The 25,524-nt window shown below is 33.5% G+C and overlaps 2 protein-coding genes across 2 annotated transcripts in view; both read right to left on the minus strand.

Moving 5' to 3' along the window:
• Positions 1-1,954: 1,954 nt before the first annotated feature.
• The window catches only part of LOC139516949 (uncharacterized), a 31,871-nt gene continuing 8,301 nt past the window's right edge, over positions 1,955-25,524 (minus strand). Inside the window, exon 3 of the mRNA XM_071307436.1 lies at positions 1,955-2,619. Within this exon, the coding sequence (XP_071163537.1) occupies positions 2,227-2,619 (393 nt within the window). The 3' untranslated portion in view covers positions 1,955-2,226. The remainder of the gene's footprint in view (positions 2,620-25,524) is intronic.
• On the minus strand, positions 12,876-19,835 carry LOC139516948 (uncharacterized). Its single transcript, XM_071307435.1, has 3 exons — positions 19,797-19,835; positions 16,040-16,129; positions 12,876-14,192 (listed from the first exon to the last, which is right to left on the minus strand). Exons 1-3 carry the CDS (start codon positions 19,833-19,835, stop codon positions 13,713-13,715), a joined length of 609 nt encoding a protein of 202 aa, XP_071163536.1. The 3' UTR covers positions 12,876-13,712.

A 25,524-nucleotide genomic window follows, 5' to 3' on the forward strand; every position in this document is an offset into this window, starting at 1 on the left:
GTTGAGTAGTTCCTGTCTTCGGCATATGTTGAAATTGTGTATCTCAGTCTTCAGTTTTCTGTGTAATGTTTTGTGGACTGATACTTTTCCTTCTTTTTCTGCTCATTGACTTGTTATAGATGTTTAGTCTTAAAGACAGATAGTATCTTCTTACATCTATTTCATCATGATATATACAGCTGTACTCTATCGTATATATGTCAGCCTCAAAGACAGATAGTATCTTCTTACATCTATTTCATCATGATGTATACAGCTGTACTCTATCGTATATATGTCAGCAATTCATGTTCCCATCTGCAAGTCTTAAAAGAATTTATAATGGCCAATGAAACAACTTTCCATTAAAGACCAAATGACAATGATGTGAACGAGAACAGGTTGTCATATTGCCCTCAACAGTGAGAAAAACTAACATATCGTATGCTTTTATAGGACCCGAGATGATAATTCGAAACAATTCAGAACCGTAAACAAACGGCCTGATTTATACTGAACTATAACGAATGGTCTGCAGTCTTCTGATTCGAAATTAGATCTTCAGTTAACAGAAAAGTCGTCAGATTTGTAAATTTATCACTAGTCTCTTTTCCAGATTGCCGCATATCGACTGTTTGTGGATTCGTATGGCGGTTGAAGCAGGCATAAAAGCATAAAAGCAAACGCTCCTTTTTGAGTTAATTTGATACCATAAAATTTAACACTCTAATTGTATTTTCATAATGAATTTATGAAATTTGACCATCAGTAAACAACTGTTGCCTGTAATGTAAGTACTCAAACCTCCCCTAACTTATCTAAGAGTACTTGCCATGCATTGCTGGATGCTAGTAATACGACCATCAATCAATCAGTACAATTGCAACGGATTTAGTACGAAAATGCAATTATCAGCAGAATAAGAAAAGCATAACCATGAAAATGATCGAAAAAGGTAAATTAAAAAAAAAGAAAACATTATAGAAATGTGATTTAGGATGATTTATCTTGTGTTAATTTTTTGGTTGTTCTTGGTGTGTATTTATAAACAGTTCTATCCACCGTCTCTGTTTAGGTATGTGCTAACTTATTAACTTTTTTTTCTGTTCGATTAGTCAACAGGCTCGTGGATGTTTGTGCTTTCTTTTCCCATCATTCCTTTTTGTTTTGTTTTATTTTTTAGTATGTGTCTATGTGTGTTCTGCCAGGAAAGCACGTGTTACTCTCATTACTAAGCTCTGGTAGTTTGCACAAATTTTGGAATGAAATCATTGCCAGAACACATAAAGACAAAATTCCAATATTCAGTTTACTATATGTATTTTGCGAATTGAGGACCTTTTAAAATTAGTTTATTCATTAAGGACCTTTAACTTTATAGGTATCGTGACTTAATTTTACGAGCTCTATAAACAGCACGATTTCTACTTGTGCAGCCTAACTTCCAAAGAAAACCTTTTATCTTTTAAATAATTCAGGATGTTTTAAGTAATTTGTTGCTAACAAAATCTTTGACTTTATAATACATCAGTTATGTATAGTGTTCTTTTATTGAAATATAAAACGCCATTGCAGTAATGGTAATAACGACACATCTGTGTGCTGGATTTTCTCGCTGTAATGAAAACATATTGCTGATTTGTTTACTCTTTGATCGGGTTGTTGTCTCTTTGAACCAAACCATAAGGATGGAAAAAATAAATGTTTACATTCCTTAAAAAATCTACAAAATGGCTTTCATTCCTCGAGTCTGAGTTTCAAAAACAAAAAGACAGCACTAAGGGACAATCACAACTCATATTTCGAAATAGGACAGACCATACTATAAAAAAATGGACAGACATGACAAACCCAAAATCGACAACAACTAAAAAGAGCAAAGAAAGATTAAAACTCAACTGAAGACGAGGCTACTTTTGAAACATCATATTGCAAAGTTGTCACGTTGTAACAAAAACATTTTCCTATACATTGATTATGTAAATATTTTCTTAATTTTTATTATAGATTTGAATATGATTTAATACAAGTTTTCACATTAAGGTTTGGTCTCTTTGACGACATAAACATTTCCACGTTCACTTTAGACAAGTCTATAGTAATATTAGCTGTATCGCAAATTAGTTTGTAATTTACGAAGACTAGATATTTTATCTTGAAGTGCCAAGCGGAAAATTGTCCGTTAAAGAGTGTACAAGGATATTAAATGATGACTACAAGATAATGTGTCCAGGAAAAAAAAACAAATCATGAATTACACATTGTCTTAACATCCTGACTGTCTGCTTTATCCGGTAAATTTTCATTCTCTGTCCTTTCATATACTGAATTTAATGGAAATTTGCCATGATGTGGATTTAATTCACTTCCTAGTGTGACGTCATTATCTGGTATGGAGGCTGCATTGTCCCCACACTCCTCGTCTGAACTTGAACATAACCGACTGTCTGACACAATACTTTCCTCGTCATCTACGGAGATTGTCATATCCTCTCCCATCTCCTCATTTGAGGGGTTTGTATCATTAACTACTGTTTCACATTTTTGTGTTTTTGTCTCTGTTTTGGTTGTCTTTTGTTTTGCAGCTTCCTCCTCACGCTTTTGTTTTCGCCACTTTGCTCTTCTGTTTTTAAACCATACCTGCAAAGATCAAACAAAACTGTACATGGCAATTACTGCATGTGAAACATTATCTTCATAATTCTTAAAACGTGTCGTATCTAATTCAAACACAATTTCCGCAAATTGATTGCTTTCTACGGAAGCCGTAAGGGGACACATAAAACATTAGAAAATATTTTTTTTAATTCGAGATCACGATAAAACATTACCGTTTTACCGAGATCTCGATAAAAAATATATCGTTATCTCGAGAAAACGAAACTGTTATATCGAGATCTCGATAAAAAATATATCGTTATCTCGATAAAACGAAACTGTTATATCGAGATCTCGGATTATTAAATCGTTATCTCGGTTTAATATATCGAGATCTCGATAAAAAATATATCGTTATCTCGAGAAAACGAAACTGTTATATCGAGATCTCGGATTATTATATCGTTATCTCGAGAAAACGAAACTTTAATATATCGTTATCTCGAGAAAACGAAACTGTTATATCGAGATCTCGGATTATTAAATCGTTATCTCGGTTTAATATATCGAGATCTCGATAAAAAATATATCGTTATCTCGAGAAAACGAAACTGTTATATCGAGATCTCGGATTATTATATCGTTATCTCGAGAAAACGAAACTGTTATATCGAGATCTCGGATTGTTATATCGTTATCTCGGATTATTTAATTGCTTCTTATCACGTGTCAACTTATTACACAATGGTGACAGTCAACACGGCGGAAAGAGTAAGTATGATTTGTGTGTTTTAAAGCTTGTTTTATATATGATGTTATGGTGATGTGTCACTATTATAGGTGCATTTAGCTGGGAATATATGATATGCGTAAGAAATCTCTATGGCAATATCTGAATAAATCAATTGAACAAATTCGTCAATTAGTGAATGTTTACAGTATAAACAAAACATGGTAGAGTTCTCTTAGAAATCATACTGTAAACACTGAAGAACACGATCATTTCCGTCAGGAAGGTAGAAAAAGGGACAGTACTTCTTGATGGGTTGATAAATCAGCGTCCAAACTTTAGAGGAGGTACATTTTTATGTTTTGATTGTGTTTGTTCATCCTTTAGAAGAAATATTGACATCTGTTTAATGTGCCATTGACCGTCATATGAACGATCTAGGCTCATAATCTAAGATTTGCTGTAGCGGCCATGTTTTTAATTGGACCAAAACAAAGGTAGGATTGTTGGTAACATTCCTGCATAGTTTCGTCAAAATCCGTCAAGTGGTTTCAGAGAAGAAGGTGAAAATGTAAAAGTTTACGACGGATGACGGACGCAACATGATGGTAAAAGCTCACACTGACTTTCAGTTAGGTGAGCTAAAAAGGATTATATTTTCATCCCAATTTTTATCAATTATGTGTATAGTAATCCTTTGGGTAAACATTTTATCAATTCAATGAGATATGAGGAACTCTTTCTTTTGAATTCTATAGTCGGATAATCGGAAGATCTTCTATATGTATGTAGACAAAAAGACAAAAATTACAACAAAGTTCCAAAGTCATAACATTTGTATATACTAGAACACACCCGTGATATCACGGGTCCGTGACGGAATTAAAGTATATAACTATGCGTAAGCCTTATTTTAGTACTAGTATTGTCATCTGATAAAGTCATGCCGATTATAAGTTTCACAGTTTTCTCTGCTTTCAAAATCTTTCTGTTTGAACCCGTCGACCTGGATTTTATCAGTTATTGGTAATATTGGAGTATTTTTTAATAACAGCATTGTCCTATATTAGTTATAAATAAAGTTGAATTCCTTGATTCGCTGTTTTAAGTCATGCCGGCTAACAAATCGAAAACTACCTATACGCCTTATTTTAAGTCCAGATTTTTTGTATTCGTATTGACATCTTAGATAGTCATACTGATTAAAATACTACAATAGGGAACAATATGACAATGATTGAATTTAGAAGTGTCAACCCTTTGATTATGACCCGTGTATATAGCAAAATCCTAAATACACCGTTTTGTGGTGCGCCTGTAAGATGCGCAACGTACAGATAAGGTAATAGGTAACAGGTGAATATATTATTTATATCGATATCGGATTCTACCCGGAACTTGTTAATGTTATGTGGAAAACAAACGAGTCTTGAGTGGTGTAAATTCTAATCAACACCATTGTTCTAATATTAGCTATATATAAAGTTGAATTCTTTGGTTTGTCATTTTTACCCCATGACGGCTGACAAATTCGACCTCGTTATTTTAGTATTATAGATATATACAAAAATATTTGATCTTGACAGTTTCTTTTGTAGGTAAACGTGCTTCGTTTGGTGAAGAGATATTTTGAAATGGAATTCTTTTATAGAGATATTGTCAAGATTTTACAAATGAATCATGCCATTAGTATATCACTTCGTCAGGTTAAGAGGTATTTAAAAGAAATGAATCTTGCTCGTAGAAAAGACTACTCAAATATTCGATCTGTATTTAACTTTGTTCATACGCAAGTCACTTCATACGGACCAGCGCATGGATATCGTTGGATGTATCAGAAGTGTAAGCGGCACGGGTTTAAAATAAAAAGAGACCACATTAGCCTCATGCTTAACACAATCGATCCAGAGGGGGTATATCTTAGAGCCCGGCGAAGACTAAAAAGAAGAGAATATTTTTCAAGGGGGCCATATTTTTGTTGGCATTTGGACTCCTACGATAAATTGAAAAGATATGGCTTATGCATCAATGCTTGCATCGATGGGTTTTCCAGGAAAATAATATGGCTCAAAGTTGGTAGATCTAGTAGTAATCCAAAAGTCATAGCTAGGTATTTTATAGACGCAATAGAAGAGCATAGAGGTCATCCATATAGCATGAGAGGTGATATGGGCACAGAAAATGGGCTGGTTGCAGTAATGCAGACGTTGTTTGCTGGAGATGAAGTGACAATACCTTTCATTTACGGAAAAAGCACTATGAACACTAGAATTGAGTCCTGGTGGGGCATTTTGCGAAAGAAGTGCTGTCAAGTATGGATATCAGCGATGAAAGGCCTTCAGGAACGAGGTCAATTTTCAGGAGACAAACTTGACAATTCAATTTTGTTGCATGCAGTTACTTCAGGTACCTTTCTTTTCTATTTGTAGAAATATTTTACCTTCCAATATGAGCTCATGGCAATAGGCTTTCTTTGAAAGATCCTTTTTGATACCAGTTCTTATTTTGATATAAGGAATGTATTATGTTTTTTAATCAATCCCTCACAAACGGTATTTTAAGGGAAAATATAGATTTTTTGATACGTTGCTTGGAGCATAACTACGTAATTGGCTTACACTTCAAAATTGTTTTATTTTAGTTATCAGTTAGGTCATTACACGATCTACTGTATCTACTAAATCATTGGAATGTCACTCCGTATTCATCGTAGTAATCTTCATTTGACTAATTTATTTTAGGATGAAGGATTTGATATCGAGGTGCTTGGGTTTTTTTTCTATTATCAGTCGTTTAGGTTGTCTGAGCTGCCTGTCAGCAACAGCGAGTGTTCTCTTGTGAATCTTTTTATTTATGTTTTGTCTTCTTTTTCTGTAAACATGGTAAATTGTCTATGATTTTTCTCGATGAATTGGATCCTTTTTAATTCTTATTTAGATTGTACGTTTTACTTGTTCAAAATTGTTATTCTCATCTTGGTATATCAGGGACAGGCTGCATTAAATACGTTTAACCCCGCCTCATATTTTTAAGTGTGCGCCTGTCTTATGCCAGGAACCTTTGTCAGAGTTTGTATTTGAATTAATCTTTTAATTTCTTTCTGGGAGAAGGTTTCTCATTTGGTTTGCCTTGGTGTTAAGTTGGCATATCCTCATGATGCCCTATGGGACCATACATAGACGGTCGTACATGGTGTACATGCTGCATGGCGGCCTCCGTATGTCACGCTTTAATTGTTCGATGATTTGGTATCTGATTGGCATTTATTCCATAAATTGTACCTGACTTCTAATGATTGTAACGTATAGGAGTTTTTGTAATAAGTAATATCCTATTTTAACGTATAAACTCGTAAACGACATACATATCAAATGTGATCTGGAACAGAAAAAAAAATAACATCATAGAAAAAAGTTACCCACATTAGAATTTCTCGGTAACGCGAAATTGTAGAAGAGGGACGAAAGATACCAAAGGGACAGTCAAACTCATAAATCTAAAACAAACTGACAACGCCATGGCTAAAAATGAAAAAGACAAACAAACAACAGCACACACGACACAACATAGAAAACTAAAGAATAAACAACACGAACCCCACCAAAAAACTAGGGGTGATCTCAGGTGCTCCGGAAGGGTAAGCAGATCCTGCTCCACATGCGGCACCCGTCGTGTTGTTTATGTGATAACAAATCCGTCCAAGGGGGACGATCCGAGAATTTTGAAAAGGAAGGGTGCTAGAACAAATGAGGAGTGGTGGTGTGCCAGGCTACTATTTGCCGATTTTGGCCTATATTTCACATGAATTTAACAAAATTTTCCAAAAAAAAGGGGGTGCACATACCCGGAACACCCACTTCCCCTACCTTTTAATTGTGTGCTGTTGAATCTTGACATATTTTGAGAATGACACATATACTTTCAGTCGACGTTTCGTCTTAATGCATGTTTGCCAATCAGAACCTAGAGAAGACAATTACGCCAACAAGATTGGATTTTTATAGGGACATTTGGAACAAACTGATCAGCCCTACTTCTAACGGTAGTGTACAATTAATGGGGAAGATTTTAATCAGATTGCATTTGAAAATCTTGTGATTTGATTGGCCTTTTGTCCTGATTAAAAATGAAAAATGGCTTTGTCTTTTTTACAGAACGAACTAGATGACACTGCGCAGGTATGGAACACTCATTATATTAGGAGAAGTAGAGAGTATGTTTTTCATGGACGGCCTGTCAACATGTATCTTTATCCCGACTTGTTCAATGCTGAGGAGCATATTCGACCGGTCGATGACGACGTGCTACACTTTTGTCGATCAGAATGCGCTGAAGAGGACGAGTACCCATGCGAAGAAGAGATTTTTGAGTTGGGATGCATTTATATGGAGGAAAATCTACTGAAACCACCCGAAAACGTCGACGAGTCAGTAGCGCTATACCTAAGTTTGCGTCGCTGGTTTATTCAACAGCTATGAAAATGAAAGAGATACAAAATAAATAAATTGGTTTATGCTCTCGCTCTTTTGTATTTGCATGTAGTGATATACAAAGCAGTACCTTACGAAAATGGGTGTAACCGATGTTCTTCTATCACACAGGTACAAAATATGGTAGTTTTTTTTTATAAAGATCTTGGCTTTTGACTTTGTAAACGTTCCAAAATGATACGTGGAAATAACCATGCTAATGATTTTTGTTGTATATCAGACCGAGTGCGTACATATATAGGTCTTTTGATACTTGAACTGTCAATCAACTGTTTGCTAATTACACTTGTTCCATCTTGTTCAGTATGTCAATTCTCTGAGATATTCTCCAATGCTTCTCTTTCATTTGCTCTATCTCACACCGTATCCAAACGTTGGTCTTTTGTTCTTTTTGCTAAAAAAAATTCTTCTTCTTTTGCGCTCTCTTGCACCGTATCCCAACCTTTTTCTTTTCTTCTTTTCGCTCAAAATAGCTCTCCCCTCACAACTTATCCCCACCTTTGTCTTTTGTTTTTTTTTCTCGCTCCAATGGGCTCTTTTCCGTTCCTATTCCCGGTACCCCCGGTGATCCACACTGCTCTGATCCGTGCTCACAACCTTGCTTTTCCTACTTTTGGCGTTATTTTGACAGCAAAGGAGGAGAAGAGAGACTGTGGCCGATGCAAAATGTAACCATGAGTCGTATGAGCAAGCCAACGAGTCATACGAAAAAGCCACGAGTCGTATGAGCAACCATACGAGTAGTATGAGGTACCCTGCGAGCAACGACTCTCTCGGTCTCTTTCACTCACTTGTTAGGTGTTTGTGTCTTGTGTCCAAAATTCCTCAAAAATAGACATGAGTCGTATTAGCATAGCTTTGAGCACTATGAGCAACATTTCGATTCGTATGAAAAAGAGTGGACACACTGAAATGTCTCGCCTGTTCCAGTGTTCATAATATAACTTATGTTGTAAGTATAAAAAACAAGTTTAAACCACAAGCATTATAAATAAATTAACATTTAAATGATCAATGTACATGAGACGAAGGTGAGATAAACCCTTTCAGACAGAAATGTAGTTCATGCACTCATTCCATACAACAAATCTAGTTGACCTATTGCTAAAAGTATCTCCGAATAAACCTCTTAAAAATAACCTTGACCATGAAATATAGGTCAAGATCAACTTACACCTACTTAACAGACATACACACCTTACAATTATTCCCTACACCAAATATAGTTATACTATCCCTTTAGTATCTGAAAGAAGGCCAAATCAGATAAATGTAACATTGGCCAATGAACCATGACCTTGAGGTCAAGGTCAAATGATTATTGCCAGAATGGAATCCATACACGAAATATAATTGACTTCTGAGAAATAGACCATATCACAAATTTTTAATTTGGCCAGTCAACCATGAAAAAGAGGTCAAGGTCAGATTATTATTGACAGACAGACATGTACACCTTACAAACATTCCATACACCAAATATAATTGACTGGATACTTATAGTATCTGCAAAATAGACCAAAACACCAAAAAAAATATACTTTGACCACTGAATCATGAAAATGAGGTCACGGTCAGATGTCACCTGCCAGTTGGACATGAACAACTTACAACCATTGCACAACCAATTATAGAAGACCTGTTGCTTTATAGATATGGACTTATAAAAAAGAAGATGTGGTATGATTGCCAATGAGACAACTATCCACAAAAGACCAAAATGACACAGACATTAACAACTATAGGTCATCGTACGGCCTTCAACAATGAGCAAAGCCCATACCGCATAGTCAGCTATAAGAGGCCCCGATAAGACACTGTAAAACAATTCAAACGAGAAAACTAACGGCCTTATTTATGAAAAAAAAAATGAACGAAAAACAAATATGTAACACATAAACAAACATTAACCTTGTTAACTGATCCATGCAATGATGTCGAGGCCAAGTGAAAACTGACTGACAGACATGAGGACCTTGCAAGGTAGTACATATCAAATATACGGGTATCCTATTACTTATATTAAGCGAGAAATTATCATTGCAAAAGAAAAAGATTTTTTTCCTCAAGTAGTTACTGAACCATGGAAATGACGACAAGGAAAATCGTCATGACAGACGAAAAGTTCGTAACATAAGGCATCTATATATAAAGTATGAATTATCCAGGTCATCTACCTTCTGGAAAATAAAGCTTTTAAATCAAGCGCTAACGCCACCGGATCACTATTCCTAAGTCTCGCTTTCTGCGACAGAAGTCGCTGGCGAGACAAAAACCCTGAAAGTAACGACTCTTAACGCTGTAAAGCATGATTCAGACTAACATTTCACCGCACACACACCACCATTCCCACGCTGAGACCTTGACCTTTTACCTTGAAAATCGATAGCTTCCGAGTAGATACAAAGGACTATCATCAAAACTCGTCAAAACTCATTGAAAGATTTTGATTCTAAAGTGTCCACAAAGGGATGATATGGACAACATAAACAATTACAAGTATTACTGCGACCTTGACCTCTGACTTTGAAATTCAAAAGCATCCGTGATATTGTTTTGGACTATCATCAAACGAAGCATGCTGATTCTAGAGTGTCCACAAGAAATGTTTCGGTGGAAGGACGGAAGCTTTCAAATATTCCAACGCAACTAAATTAGCAAATAAATCTGTCGTTCGTCATTACTGTGAAGTTTCAAAACATTTAGCCTAACAGTTTCAGAGGAGAAGATTTTAGAAAATCGGCCAATGAGAATCTAAGATTTGCTATAGCGAACCTGTTTTTCATTGAACCAGAACAAAAAATAAGTAAGTTCGTAAAGAACCTTCAACTGAACATTCCTATAAAGTTTCGTTTAAATCCGTCCAGTGGTTTCAGAGAAGAAGATGAAAATGTGAAAAGATTACGACGGACGACGGATGCAACTTGATGGTCAGGTGAGCTTAAAATGTAGCATAAGGACATGAAAGATAGACTGTGCCAAGTTCAAAGTAAATCCCTTCAGTGGTTTTTGAGAGAAAATTTTCGGAATGTTAACAGCGGGCGACATACGATGGAAAGCAAAAGCACAAATAGTCTTCGGCTAGGTATACTAAGCTAAAAAATAAATATCATGAAATCTCCTTCAATATCTTTATTTGGTCAACAAAACTGACAAAATAATATAAAGCTGAAAAATGGGGGCCCGTATGCATAACACATCTTAAGGTTATATTTGTTCGTAAAGGACAGTTTTTTCTTCAAAAGCAATGGACGTCTACTGGTACTCTAAATGGAAATCTTAACTTCAGTATTTTTATGAATACAGGCTCAGGCCATTCTCAGTAATGCATCACACTCAGTACATTTTATATATTGAACTGAAAAGCAAACTTAATCATGTTTACTTAATAATATTTACATTAAAAAGTTACATTCAGTGCATATGATATTAAAGTTTTAATAAAGAAAAAAAGCTAAAAACTTTATGATCTTATTTAAATTGGTCTAAATTTGAAAAAAATGAAAACAAAATTTCGACAGGAATACCTCTGACTCAGAAAAAAAGTGTAATTCACACTGAATAAAAGTGTCAACGAGTTAAAATTATGGTGGAAAGGTTATTTATTGGTTACATGCCTAAAATTACCCCAGTTGCTGGAAACTACTCTTGATACTTTCAGAAAGTACTCCTACAGCTTATTAAAAAAAAGGCAAAAAAGGGACATATCTCCCAAGACGAGACATTGGAGCAATGTAATTAATATGCTGACCAATATTTTGATAGCTTTACTGCTTTACAAATACTGAGTCTAACCTCATGATCTATTTCAAGCCATTTGAACATTGTTAGTAAACCCTTTAGATTATGTTTACCTAGTTAAGATCAGGACCCTTTTGATTTTTACAGGGTCAAAGATTTTAATTAGTGTTGTCAAATCGTACACTTTTGAGTAACCGGTTACTCGGATAATCGTTCGACCGATTAACCGGTTAACCGGTAGTTTGAATTGGTGCTTGAAAGCCCTTATCAATAGTACCCTACACATAGATAAAAGATGTGGTATGAGTGTCAATTTGAAAACCTTTCATCCAAGTCATTAATTTACGCTTTTAGAATTGAAGTTTGTCCTTTGGCATTTGAAGGCTTGTCTGTGTGAGTTCCTGACTTTTAATAATCAACTATAGCGTGTATACCAGCTTCAGATTGAAAAAAAAAACACAACAAAACTTCTTGATCTCGTAGAATTGAATATGTCTGAAACTGATTGTTCTTTCCTTTTCACTTGTTGTGACCGAGAATGATGTGGGGTGTTTCAATTTAAATGATTAATTATAAAAAAAAAAGAAGATGTGGTATGATTGCCAATGAGACAATTCTCCACAAGAGATCAAAATGACACAGAAATTAACAACTATTATAGGTCACTGTACGGCCTGTTTCTTTACTTTGTTTGCATGTTACTCGTACTATCACGTATACATTGTGTACATTCACATTGGTTTTCATTTTGCAATTTTTGAGTTATCATTTCGTTTTTAAGTAAGACTAAGCCCTTCACGACAGAGTTTGCACTTTTAGATGTAGGTTTACACAATATTAGATAGATAGATAGAGATATATAGATAGATAGTTTATTAACGTCTCACCATTAATATACACAATACAATATTTACATATATCATAAAACATATCATTAGCTCAGAAACGAAATAATGAAGTAAGTCGTAAAATTTAATCTCATTACTGAGTTACTGTTAAAAAAAACATGTAAACTAATAATGTGTTTTTAAGATCATGCCCCGAGATCAGGGAAAGAAAAGTTCTTACTAATTAATTTTATGTTATTAGGATTAACAATAGCAATCAATTTACTGGACAATTGATTTGTCAAATTAATTACCACGACGACAATTTTTGAATAAAACCTATAACTATTTAATGATTTCAATACAAATTTATATATATCAAAATTGAAAAAAAAGTCCGGTTAACCGGTTAGCGTTTTTGGTATTCGGTATTCGGTCGTTCGAACGGTTAACCGGTTAACCGGTTAACCGTTGACAACACTAATTTTAATATGTTTATGATGAATAGTTGACCCATATCGATAATACTTTCAGACTGGTGACCTAAAAATGCAAGAGGTGGGATTAACTTCAAATGACATATTTTAATGCCATTTGAACCATGCATGTTTATTTTGTTGAGACAAGTATACACTCTACAGTTATAATCTTCAGTTAAACATATCTAGATTCAGTCAGGCCAGTCACTCAAAGGATGCTGCAGTGATCTGGCATTGATGTAAGCATGGTTAAACAATGTGCATTTAGTCCCTGACAAATTTACATTTTGTTGATTCTTCTTTGAATCATTACATGAAATCATACAATACAATCTTAAAACAATGTGCATTTAGTCCCTGACAAATTTACATTTTGTCGATTCTTCTTTGAATCATTACATGAAATCATACAATACCAACTTATTGAATGTAAGTGATAAAGGCAAAAGAAAGGAATGTCCAAACTTCAATCAAAGAAGTGACTAAACATAATCCATCTCCCACATGTTTGTTTTGAATATGTTCATAAAGTCTTCTCTGAGGTCAGCAACAGACTCATAACAAGATGGCAGTTGTAGCATATTCCCACAAGTCTGAGCTGTGGGTCTCCTCTCAAAACCTGAAGGCATACTAAATGCTACATTTAATTGGTAACACATGAGGTTTGATCCAGTACAAAAACGCATAAAGTTTTGAAGTCCTTTCTCGTCTAAACTTTTTATAAACTTTTAAAGATAACCAGCCACAATCTGTTCTTTGAGTTCAAGAACATCAGGAAACTTTAGAAGTTTCAACACTTTTGCAACTGTTGGGTTCTTGTCTTCATAAACTCTTGAACTCTTAGCTGGACTGTTTGTGGAGTTAATGATCAAGTCTTTGAAGGTGATTCATTTGATGGATCAGAAGATAAGTTAGCGACTTGGTTATTTACTTGTAGTAATTTGTGATCAGGTAAACTATCATCGGATGGAGATTCCATTTCAGAACAGCCCACAGCAGTTGTTGGTAACTTCTTGCTGTATATGTAAAATCGTAGAAGTTTTGATCCTGTCAAAGTATAAGGGTCTCCAATTGTGCAATCATTGTCCATTCTGCCTCCCATAAAATTTCTGACTTCAAATTGAAAATCTGTTACGTTTCCTCTTTTCGATTTGCCATTCAGGAAAAATACCTTCTTCCCATGTTGCAGGATATCATCTTGCATCCAGGTCTTCGGTGCATTGATGTATCTTACGCCTCCACCATTTAGTGTCCTGACTTGACGATATTCACTACTTCTGTAATCGTAATCAAACCACCCAATTTCAATCTTCCTCTCTTGCTTTTTGGCATTGTCATTCCCTTTGAGCTTTCAATAAAGAATGAAGAACGAATGTACAAAAACAAAGAAATTAAACAACTAAACACTCTTTATTCAATGTTTACTTTTTAGCTCATTTTTTTCAATTGCTAAATATGTGATAAATAGATTATTATTCACTGTAAATTATTCCTGTACATGCACACAGTTGCTTACATTACTCAGTTGCTTACCCATGCTACACTACACAAGTATTGGTACTCCAGATCTATATAGTGGAGGAAAGAATAAAGAAGAAGAAGAATATGGCATTTTCCATATCGACCCTATTATCAGCCCTTGACCCATATCTATACCTTGGGCTAAAGCCCTTGGTCCGATATGAGAGTCTTTGGCTATTAATTGGGCCGATATGGAAAATGCCATGTAATAATCTTTAATAATACCATTTTCAAAATATATGCAATTAGCAGCAAATATGGTCAATTTTGAAGTTTAAGGGGATAAACCCCAAATAAGGGATTGTCGTACGACTTGCCGTACAATGGAGACTTTAGCAGATCTTCTAATTCGGTAGAAGGAATGTTGACTCCTTTAGTCTCTACATGGCCTGGGACTATAATACTAACGGGACTGGAAACCGTTACACCAATCAGTGTAATAATATCTACATCACAGCCGTTAGAACGAGACTTTACCTGCGCTATTTATTGATACGCCATATTGTTTTGACAGTGACATCGTGCCTTGATCTTATAATTTCGGTAATTTGTTTTTCTATTTTATAGTTACAATGTATTAGTAATGATTATCCTTAACATAAACATGATTACTTTAATGATAAAAGATATCCCGATCTTTGACAGTTAATATAAATCACCAAATCCCGCCTTAATTGTAAAAATTAACATTTAAACATTGAAATTTTCAGGATTAAAATAGCGTGGGGACGATGTGGAAAAAAGTATATGATTCATAAAATGTCTTATAACTTTTGATTGAAAAGAATTACGCAAGTTCGGTTTGTTGTAAAGTCATATTTATAGGTGATAGTTTGGATTTACCTTTTTTTATTTTTTAGTATAATAGTCCCAGATATGGCAAAATAGGCTGTCCACATCTCCAAGGTCTATTTTTTAGTAACGGCAGCCATGTTTTTCGGAAAATGGCTATGTGCGACACAATTTTTTAAGAAAATATACCCTAAAGAGGATTGTGGCAATGTTTCGTCTAAATCCCTTTAGTGGCTTCATACTTTTGTTAACTTAACAGATAAACAAAATGGACACCATTGAGTGATGACAATAGCTTACAAGCACCTTCGGTCCAGGTGAGCTCACAAGAGAAAGTTGTGGTGGGGACACAAATTGGTTTAAATTCATATGCATATTATATGCATTCTTGTATGCAACACACTTTCTCATGTTGGTTAACAATCATGTAGAGCGGACACAATTTGGACGGACTGACAATCTAATTACTTTATGGCTCCCGTTGATAGTCAGCGTGGCCTTAATTAACAGTGTGACATGTGGATGACAAATAGACAGACATTTGTATACCATAAAACTTCCAGCAAAATAATTTAAAGAGCTTATAAACATGATTAAAACTGTGAAAGTATAAATAAACTCATCATAGATACCAGGACAAAATTTAGTATATACGCCGACGCGCGTTTCGTCTACAAAAGACTCATCAGTGACGCTCGAATCCAAAAAAGTTAAAAAGGCCAAATAAAGTACGAAGTTGAAGAGCATTGAGGACCAAAATTCATAAAAGTTATGCCAAATCCAGCTAAGGTAATCTATGCCTGAGGTAGTATAAAGTACCCCCAATTATAATGTAGTATTGTGTATTGAAATGTGAATATACATGTAATAATGATAATGTACCTTCTCTTCTCCAATTGTTTGTATTGATTCATCTGATGCATTTCCATTTCTTAAAAATTCAAATACTTCACAGTAGTCATCCATTTCTTTCTGTAAAACAAAGACAAATATCAATATGATAATAACATCAAGAGTAATAACAAAATTACCGAACTGATGAGCAAAAATCCAGGGCAGTAGTCAATAAATAAAAACAATAAAATTTAAAAAAATCGATAAATAACGCTTATCAGGGGCAATAACTCTTCCATTGAGAAAACACATACCTTTGAATTCAATTAAATAATATTAAATCAGGCCGTTGCGCAAAAATATGGAAATTCGCCAACAATGGGAGAAAAGATGTTCCCCATTTTGAGAAACAGATAATCGTATGGAAAACTTTACTTTAGTTTTTGGGGTTATGGCTGATTAAGTTATACTCAACCAGCACTGACTTAAACATGCTTACTTCAGACTTTTTCATATTCACGCCGGGTATCCTGGCACACGGAACCGCAATATCCATAGCACAGAGTTCTAGTTCTGTAGGTCAGTAGTGAGAATGTGGATCTAGGGAGTCCTCTGCTTTCAGAGATTGACGGAACCGGGATGGCACATAGATTGTGGACATGTCACAATGAATGCACACTTACTGTCTGTGTATTAAATCTGGACAGAAAGGACCGTAGGCAAATAAAACTCTGTTAAGTCAGAAAATTTCAGTGCGTGAAATTTTATTTATTTATTGCACACATCGAAACAAAGCATGTTTTTCCCAAGATACAGGAATTTACGGTTAATCCAGCTATTTTGGAGAAGGGCAGAACTGTTGCATGGACCATTTGATTTTCAGGGGTGGGGGGATGGGTTGGCTTTTCATGTGGACACAGATTTTTTTCCCCAGCAAATTTAGGGCCAGGATAATTTTATCTAAGAAAACCCAGATGCCTCCCCCCTCCCCCCTCAGAAAAATCAAATGGTCTGTACCTTTGAGGCCCACTTTTCTCTTTGAGCATGTTGAGATCAATTTATTCCACCCTTCCTGGACAAATAATTTCCCCCCTCAAATTTCAGGATATTATAAATAGTCAGGCCCCCTGAAGTTAAAATGGTCGGTCCTTTAGGGATATTTGAACTTGAATCCGGGTCTGTTTGCTCTAATTCACGCTGCCCTAGGACCTGTTCACTCTACTTCTTGTTTGTCCTATGTCCGTTCACTCTGATGTTTCATACATGTTTCATATATTTTATTGTTTGTTGGAAATTCCACCAACTTTTTGTCTTGTTTTTGCTGTATATTTTCTATCATTTAATTTATCTGCAAGTTATATAATCACTGTGATACAATTTTATTGTATTGTCTAAATTGTTTTACATGTATATACGTTTGTGTGCTTTGTGATTTTTTTCCCTTCATAAAGTTGTTTTACTGTATTGAGACTTTAAATCAAGGTGTGTCGTGACTTATCGTGTTCTGTATTTGATCACATTTATACATTTTATACATAAACTCGGAGAGAACAGACACCATGTATTTTCTCTTCATAATATATAAATGGTTTTACATTACGAATTTTTGGGCCCCTTTATAGCTGGCTGTTCCATGTGAGCCAAGGCTCTGTGTTGAAGGCCGTACCTTGACCTCTAATGGTTTACTTTTATAAATTGTTATTTGGATGGAGAGTTGTCTCATTGGCATTCACACCACATCTTCCTATATCTACATGTATCATGTCTATGTATATATGTTACAGTGAATTTGTATAATCAGGGATTATGTAGAATCCCTGATTTTTATGGGAATATGTAGAATCACTGAAATCATTAGTAATTATATATAATCCCTGAAAATGACCAGTGATTTTACATACTCACTGAACATGTCAATGATTATTATACAAACTCCCTAATATGATTTCAGGGATAATCAATAATTTAAGATTCCTTTGTTTAATAATCTTATTTTAATATAATAGACAAATTATAATATTTTTCTTTCATATTCCTTTCCAAATGAGATAAATCTGCTTTTAAACACAGAGGGTGATCTTAAAGATATAACTTACAGGGTTTTTAGAAAAAGTTGAAGCTGACTTCACAATTACTAAAGTATTTTTAATTGGAAACGAACCTAGAGCGAACGAAATCCATGGTCAAAACATCTGTTGTGACCACTGCATATAATGTTTGGATCACTGCGTATAATGTTGTGAGCACTTAATATAATGTTGTGAGCACTTAATATAATGTTGTGAGCACTTAATATAATGTTGTGAGCACTGCATATAATGGTGTGAGCACTGCATATAATGTTGTGAGCACTGCATATAATGCTGATCATTAACATAAGGCAGTCATGGCGTTCCATAGAAAGATACGAACCTTATTGTATGTGTATAATACCTCCTACTAAGGAGCATCACCATAAGGTATGCTGTAGAGGAGGACATATTAGCACATTGTTTCGGCCGTGACAGATTAATGTGAGCATTTGCCTATCCAGTTTCAAAGACAGGCCGTAACGGGTCTTACTAACAGAAAGTTAACCATCCCAAAACTTAAATAAACAATACAAGACCATGCTTGCATAATTAAATGCATGCATGTTAGGGTCCCATTAAAACAAGAAATGAAACAAAACGAAACGTAACGAAACGAATTAATAACCGAAACAAAACAAAACACATTGAAATAAAATAAGAATTTGAGTAATACACTAAAAGAGAAATAACTTTATTAGCCTCATATACCATATATATACGAACCCATAAATACATTGACACTCACCATAGGCACTTGTCTCAGAATTTTCAAGCTATTATATGTATATCTTTTTTACCAAGAGTTTTTGGAAATCGTTTTTATATATCATATCTCATAACTATATATAGGGTCTATATTTTTGACTGAAATAGTTTAGGTACATCGCAAAATACGCATATAAAAAAAAGAAGAGGTGGTATGCTTCCCAATGAGAAAACTCTCCACAAGGGACCAAAAATGACACAGAAATTAACAACTATAGGTCACCGTACGGCCTTTTACAATGAGCAAAGCTCATACCGCATAGTCAGTTGTAAAAGGCCCCGAAATGACAAATGTAAAACAATGCAAACAAGAAAACTAAGGGCCTAATTAATGTATAATAAATGAACGAAAAATAAATATGTTTGTTTTATGTGTTACATATTTGTTTTTCGTTCATTTTTTATATAAATAAGGTCGTTAGTTTTCTCGTTTGAAATGTTTTATATTGTCATATCGGGGCCTTCTATAGCTGAGTATGCGGTATGGAATTTGCTCATTGTTGAAGGCCGGACGGTGATCTATAGTTGTTAATTGTGGAGAGTTGTCTCATTGGCAATTATACCACCTCTTATTTTCTATATGTAACACAACAACAAACGACAACCACTGAATTACAGGCTCCTGACTTGGGACAGGCACATACATACATAATGTGGCGGGGTTAAACATGTTAGCCGGATCCCAACTCTCCCTTAACCTAGGACAGTGGTGTAACAGTACAAGTTCTACATAAGACATGTTTGTTTACTGTAAAAATTGACTAATTGACGAATTTGTGAAATTGCTTCACTCACATATTGCCATACAGATTTCTTACCCGTATCATATATTCCTATGTGAATGCACCTATAATAGTGAAACATCCTGATCACATCAAATATTGGAAGTAACTTTCCGGGCTTCTTTATCATGCATATCGAGTGAACAGTCATTCAAACAAGCTTTGAAACACACAAATCATACTTACTCCTTCCGCCGGGTTGCCTGCCACCTCTTGATCCGCCATTTTGTAATCAGTTAACACGTGATAACTAACAATCCGAGATAACGATATAATAATCCGAGATCTCAATATAACAGTTTCGTTTTCTCGAGATAACGATATATTAAAGTTTCGTTTTCTCGAGATAACGATATAATAATCCGAGATCTCGATATAACAGTTTCGTTTTCTCGAGATAACGATATATTTTTTATCGAGATCTCGATATATTAAACCGAGATAACGATTTAATAATCCGAGATCTCGATATAACAGTTTCGTTTTCTCGAGATAACGATATATTAAAGTTTCGTTTTCTCGAGATAACGATATATAATCCGAGATCTCGATATAACAGATTCGTTTTCTCGAGATAACGATATATTTTTTATCGAGATCTCGATATATTAAACCGAGATAACGATTTAATGATCCGAGATCTCGATATAACAGTTTCGTTTTATCGAGATAACGATATATTTTTTATCGAGATCTCGATATAACAGTTTCGTTTTCTCGAGATAACGATATATTTTTTATCGAGATCTCGGTAAAACGGTAATGTTTTATCGTGATCTCGAATTAAAAAAAATATTTTCTAATGTTTTGTGTGTCCCCTTACGGCTTCCGTAGCTTTCTGCATAATTTATCGAACCTCCTGAGTTATATATTATATTTTTATTAACACCTTTTATCTAATAGCATTATCGAAATACCATGAAATGTTTTTATGGCTTTTTCATATTTTTATGTAAAACAAAGCTTGCTTTCCTGTATTCGTCTGAAATCGTTTAACTAAATTATGAGGCAAACGTCTTATTAAAGTTACACTATGAATAAATTGAGAATTAATGTTCATTTCAACCACGTAGCAAGCTGTACATTTCAACAAGGTAGCAAACAAACAGCATTTAAAGGGGGAAAATAAGGACTTCTAGAGTTCAGTTCTACATGAAAGACAATACTAGGAATTTTTAAAAATTCTATACTGCACCAACTACCAACACTCGGCTATCCCTTAAACAATAGTTATATACACAGAAGAAGAAAAACCAACTACTAACACATGGTCCAGATAGCATCATGTAAAATTAGTACACAATCTATGGAATAAATCAGATTTGCGTGGGCATTTGCCTTTGCCTATATCAAAACCAAATGTTTAAAAAAGTAAAACTCAATAATAAAAATGATAAAAAGACCAACTAAATTGACAAAGTAAATGAAAGAGGCACATAAATCAAAAAGTGCTCAATAATACAGATACTTAATTATTCATTTTTAGACCCTTGTGGAACTCTTCAAAATTGTAAAGAGACATTGTTGTGTTTTGCAATGACAAATAACTGAAGCAATTTTCATTCATCTGTTATTCAACAGTTAGCATATACTGAGTATATTACTATAATTTAAGAGGAACATTTTAACACTTCAAATTAAGGTTATAACTATTTTATTTTTATTTTAATGTTAAATAAGTAATCAAACATTCAAAATCATGATTTGTCTGTGGTACCATATTTTTCGCTTGATCGAGACAACGATCAAGACCAGTGTTCATCAGATTGAGCATAATTTTCATAGTGGCGAACACAAATATTATTTCTCATATGGCGATAATTTGTGTGGCATCCTACCACTGACACATCCCATTTATTATCACGCAATCAGAGATTAGTTAATTATCTCCAAATGTCTAATATGTTTCAAAATAAATTGTATTGTATACTTTTAAAGAGGTATTTGAAAAACAACCGAACAAAATAAAGAATTGCTTTCTACGGCAACGATTCGTCAAAATGAAAAAAGTGAAAGTACTCGTATGACGGACGGACAGACGTAAACCTGAGATAACGTACGGGGACGCTAAGTCGTGGAAATAGCTTTCACTGGCCAATTTATATCAAGTGAATTAATAATAGTTGAGGATGTTATTCTAAATAAATATATATATATTTTTTTATCACTTTAAATTTATTCCTCGCAGTGAAATCAGAGCACGTGTTCAATATTTACAATGATATTTCAAACATGAAGCAGGATTCATATCGGAATAATTTTGATTACTCATATTTAACAAGCTTAAGCTAAATAATAATTTTTCACACTAGTGTGAATTTTGTCGATGATCAATAAAGAGCAGTAGCTAGAAGACGCTAAAAAGTTAATGCCCCAAAACTGGTTACGAAAAAAATTTCCAAATATATCTTTTGTCAAGATTAATGACTTAGAAAATGTCAGATAAGTGAGAATTACATCAGATGAACAGACTACATACAATTTATTAAAATTTTCAAAGGTTTACAATTATTTAATAGTCCACTAATGTTCGTAACATGTGTTATGATATTTGTTGATATTCTGATGTTTCTTGATAAAATATAGATCTAAACACAATACTTTGCTTCCTATTTAAAATACTTTAATCATAATGTTTCTTGATAAAATATAGATAGGAACACATATGTTGAAGGCCGTACTTTAACCTTTAATGGTTTACTTTTTAAATTGTTATTTGTATGGAGAGTTGTCTCATTGGCACTCACACCACATCTTCCTATATCTATTGACAGTGGGCATAAATGCACTGGATTACACTTGAAGTACACTATTTACACGTATCAGTACTTTTTCAGTATATAACTATGTACTGTGAGTCATTGTTTAATTTTTTCATTTTAACAAAAGAAAACTTCATTAAAAAAAATATGTATTACTTTATTCACTATCGACATTTTTATAACACTTCTAAAAAAACGACTCGTTTGTTTTACCAGATTTCTTCCATTTACCGGTAGAAATGATTTAAATATTTTACTTATAAATGGTTGTAATTGTAAAATAATTTTATGATATATAGAATTAAACTTTAAGTTCTTTTTCGTAGTTATGCTTTTGTGATTCAAGTCCTATGTACAAACATTATAGTTTGAATTAACAATGTGTATCATAGTAAATCAGATGTTATGATTGGTTAATGCCCTACTAACAAAAGACAAATGTAACCATAAAACACGTGCTACTGCTCAAATTTTTATTCGGTCCATCCTTCATTTCCTATGAGTTTCTTTTCACCTTTCATATTTAACACAGACAATAAATTTAATATAATAATAAGAAAAAAATAATTCGAAGCCGAACAAATCAGGTGCACAATTACCATAAACATTTTTTTTTTATTAGATTATTTCTGTAAAAAATGTAATGCATGAAAACTTTTAAATCTGGTGCAAAATGGAACAAAACAAAATCATAAACAGTACATCAAAATGGTGTTAAATTTAAGTAGAGGCCACACATGGTCTTCGTAAAAATGACTGTTGTCATATAAAAATGAAGACATGCAAATTCTAAATTTTCTTCGGTGATTGGTTATTATTTCTGAACATTAAATCTTTCAAAATTATGATATTAATAGTACCCAGTTTCAACACAGATCGTTTTAATGAATAGAACCTCTTAAAATGTCTTATATGGATTAAGTGTATTGTTTGGTTGCTGTCACAAGTGGTACAACCCCCTATATCATCGCTGTTTATTGTTGTTAGGTTGCTGTCACAATGGGTACAACCCCATATATCATCGCTGTTTATTGTTGTTTGGTTGCTGTCACAATGGGTACAACAACCCCATATATCATCGCTGTTTATATAGATTATAATGATGATATTACGGATAGAAAATATCAACAATAAATGGTTGAAGTATTTCGTCTTGTTCTGCATATGTCATTTTAGAAGATATAAGAATTAATATTGTATTATGATAGTTTTATGAACCGTCGTGAGTTGTTTCAGTAATACTTTAATGTTAAGTTGAGAAAACTTAGGCGGTGGTTCCCATAATCTACATTCTATAAAGGCTTTCTGTCCACACGGATGTTATCTTTTGACGTCCCTTTGGTCTCGTTTAATATATAATCAAGGTTTAATATTTTTATGCTAATTTACTGCTTTTCCATTTAGCAATGACAATACATTAAAGCGATAATCGCAAATGATGATGTATTTAAAATTCTTACACGGTTTATCATAAATGAATTTGAGTTTTAACAATAGAAGTTATGATAATATCCATGTTTTCATTTTGATATGGGTAATTTGAAGAAATATCCTTTTATCTTCATCTCGATAGCTCTAAATTTTGTCTTTACCCTCTCGAGTAACGATGAAAAGCGTTTCAAAGATATGATCTGTAATTCTAAACTCTTTGAAACGTTTTCATATATAGCCACTTCAGGGTTAAGCTATTTTACTTAATAATAAAATATAAAAGCCTCATTTGAAGTTCATATTCCACGCAAAGTTAGTTCCTAAGTGACTTAAACGAAATTCTCTTTTATAGTGGCTTGTCTTGAAGCCGATCTTTTGATATTTGTGATTTGGATGTTGTTTTCAGTAATTCGGAGATCGTGTGGCCATGATAGGACAGTGTAAAAGCAATTCCCATTTGTATGATTATACTGTGTTGGATTATAAATATCAAATCTTCTGGATTGTTCATCTTTGATTTTTATGCATTTATGGAACATTTTACTGGTGGCCATCTTGTTATATTTTCTCTTATCTCAGAAATACAGTTTTGATATTAAATAAAAACAACTTATACACTTTCTATTAGCTTTTTATTTAATTATTTAGTTATTTATTGATAGAGAAAATATTGTAAAATGATTCAATCGTAAACTAATTTTATCAATCGACAATCATGTATAATGAAGCAATAGTAAAAACATGATGAACGATTTGATAAAAAGTTTACTGAAATGGAATTTGAAAAAATACATTAGAAAATACCAACAAAAAATGCTTATAGTAGCAAAATATATAAAGTTAAGCAATCCACTTTTATAATTCTATTTAATTCAATTATTACTGTAAGTGGATAGACGATAACATGTACTTTGACCTATATAATGGTCTACTTTTTACACATTGTGACTTGGATGGAGAGTTGTCTCGTTGGCACTTATACCACTTCTTAAGTTCAAGTTTATTGGAAAATTTAAAAAAAGAATTCTTGCTCAATATATGCATTGCTGATAATCATCTTGTGTTCATTTAATATCCAAAGTAATTTTACTTTTAACTTTTTAACATGTGAAATTGAACATAACTGAAACTCTAAACCTATCTAAGAAAATACGAATATATGTCAATAATAAAAATAAAATGAGCGAAAACAAAATCTATCCAATTTTTTCTAAACTGAATATACAGCAACCAATACTTTAACATAACATATGATTGAGAATTATCAAAATAAATAAACAAAAAAAAACCATTTAAGCTTATCATGTACATAATTATTGAAATCACCCCCTTTACATTATTTAGACTAAAAGGAAAATGTTATTCTGCTTTTGTATGGATGTGTTTGAATAATAATAATACGTTATAATATATATATATACAATTCTTTTTGGAAACTGTAACAAGTAATATGTGCATGTTGATTGGATGGTCAGATTCCTAAATTTTCTATTCTAAACCTTTTTTTCATTACTTTCATTATACGATATTCATGATCACCATTTTGGACCTTCAATAAAAGTTCTAAATAGCTCGGAAAGGTTTGTTTTAACAAAATGTATTCTTCTGTTTAATGTTCAAAAAAAAAAAAAAAAAAAGACAATATCTTCTTACGAAAGGACCTATTTCCAGCTTTGCATAAGTTTTAATTTGAATTCAAATTTATGGACATATAAACAAAC

Source organism: Mytilus edulis, chromosome 3, assembly GCF_963676685.1.
Source record: "Mytilus edulis chromosome 3, xbMytEdul2.2, whole genome shotgun sequence".
In the NCBI taxonomy this organism is placed as follows: Eukaryota; Metazoa; Mollusca; class Bivalvia; order Mytilida; family Mytilidae; genus Mytilus; species Mytilus edulis.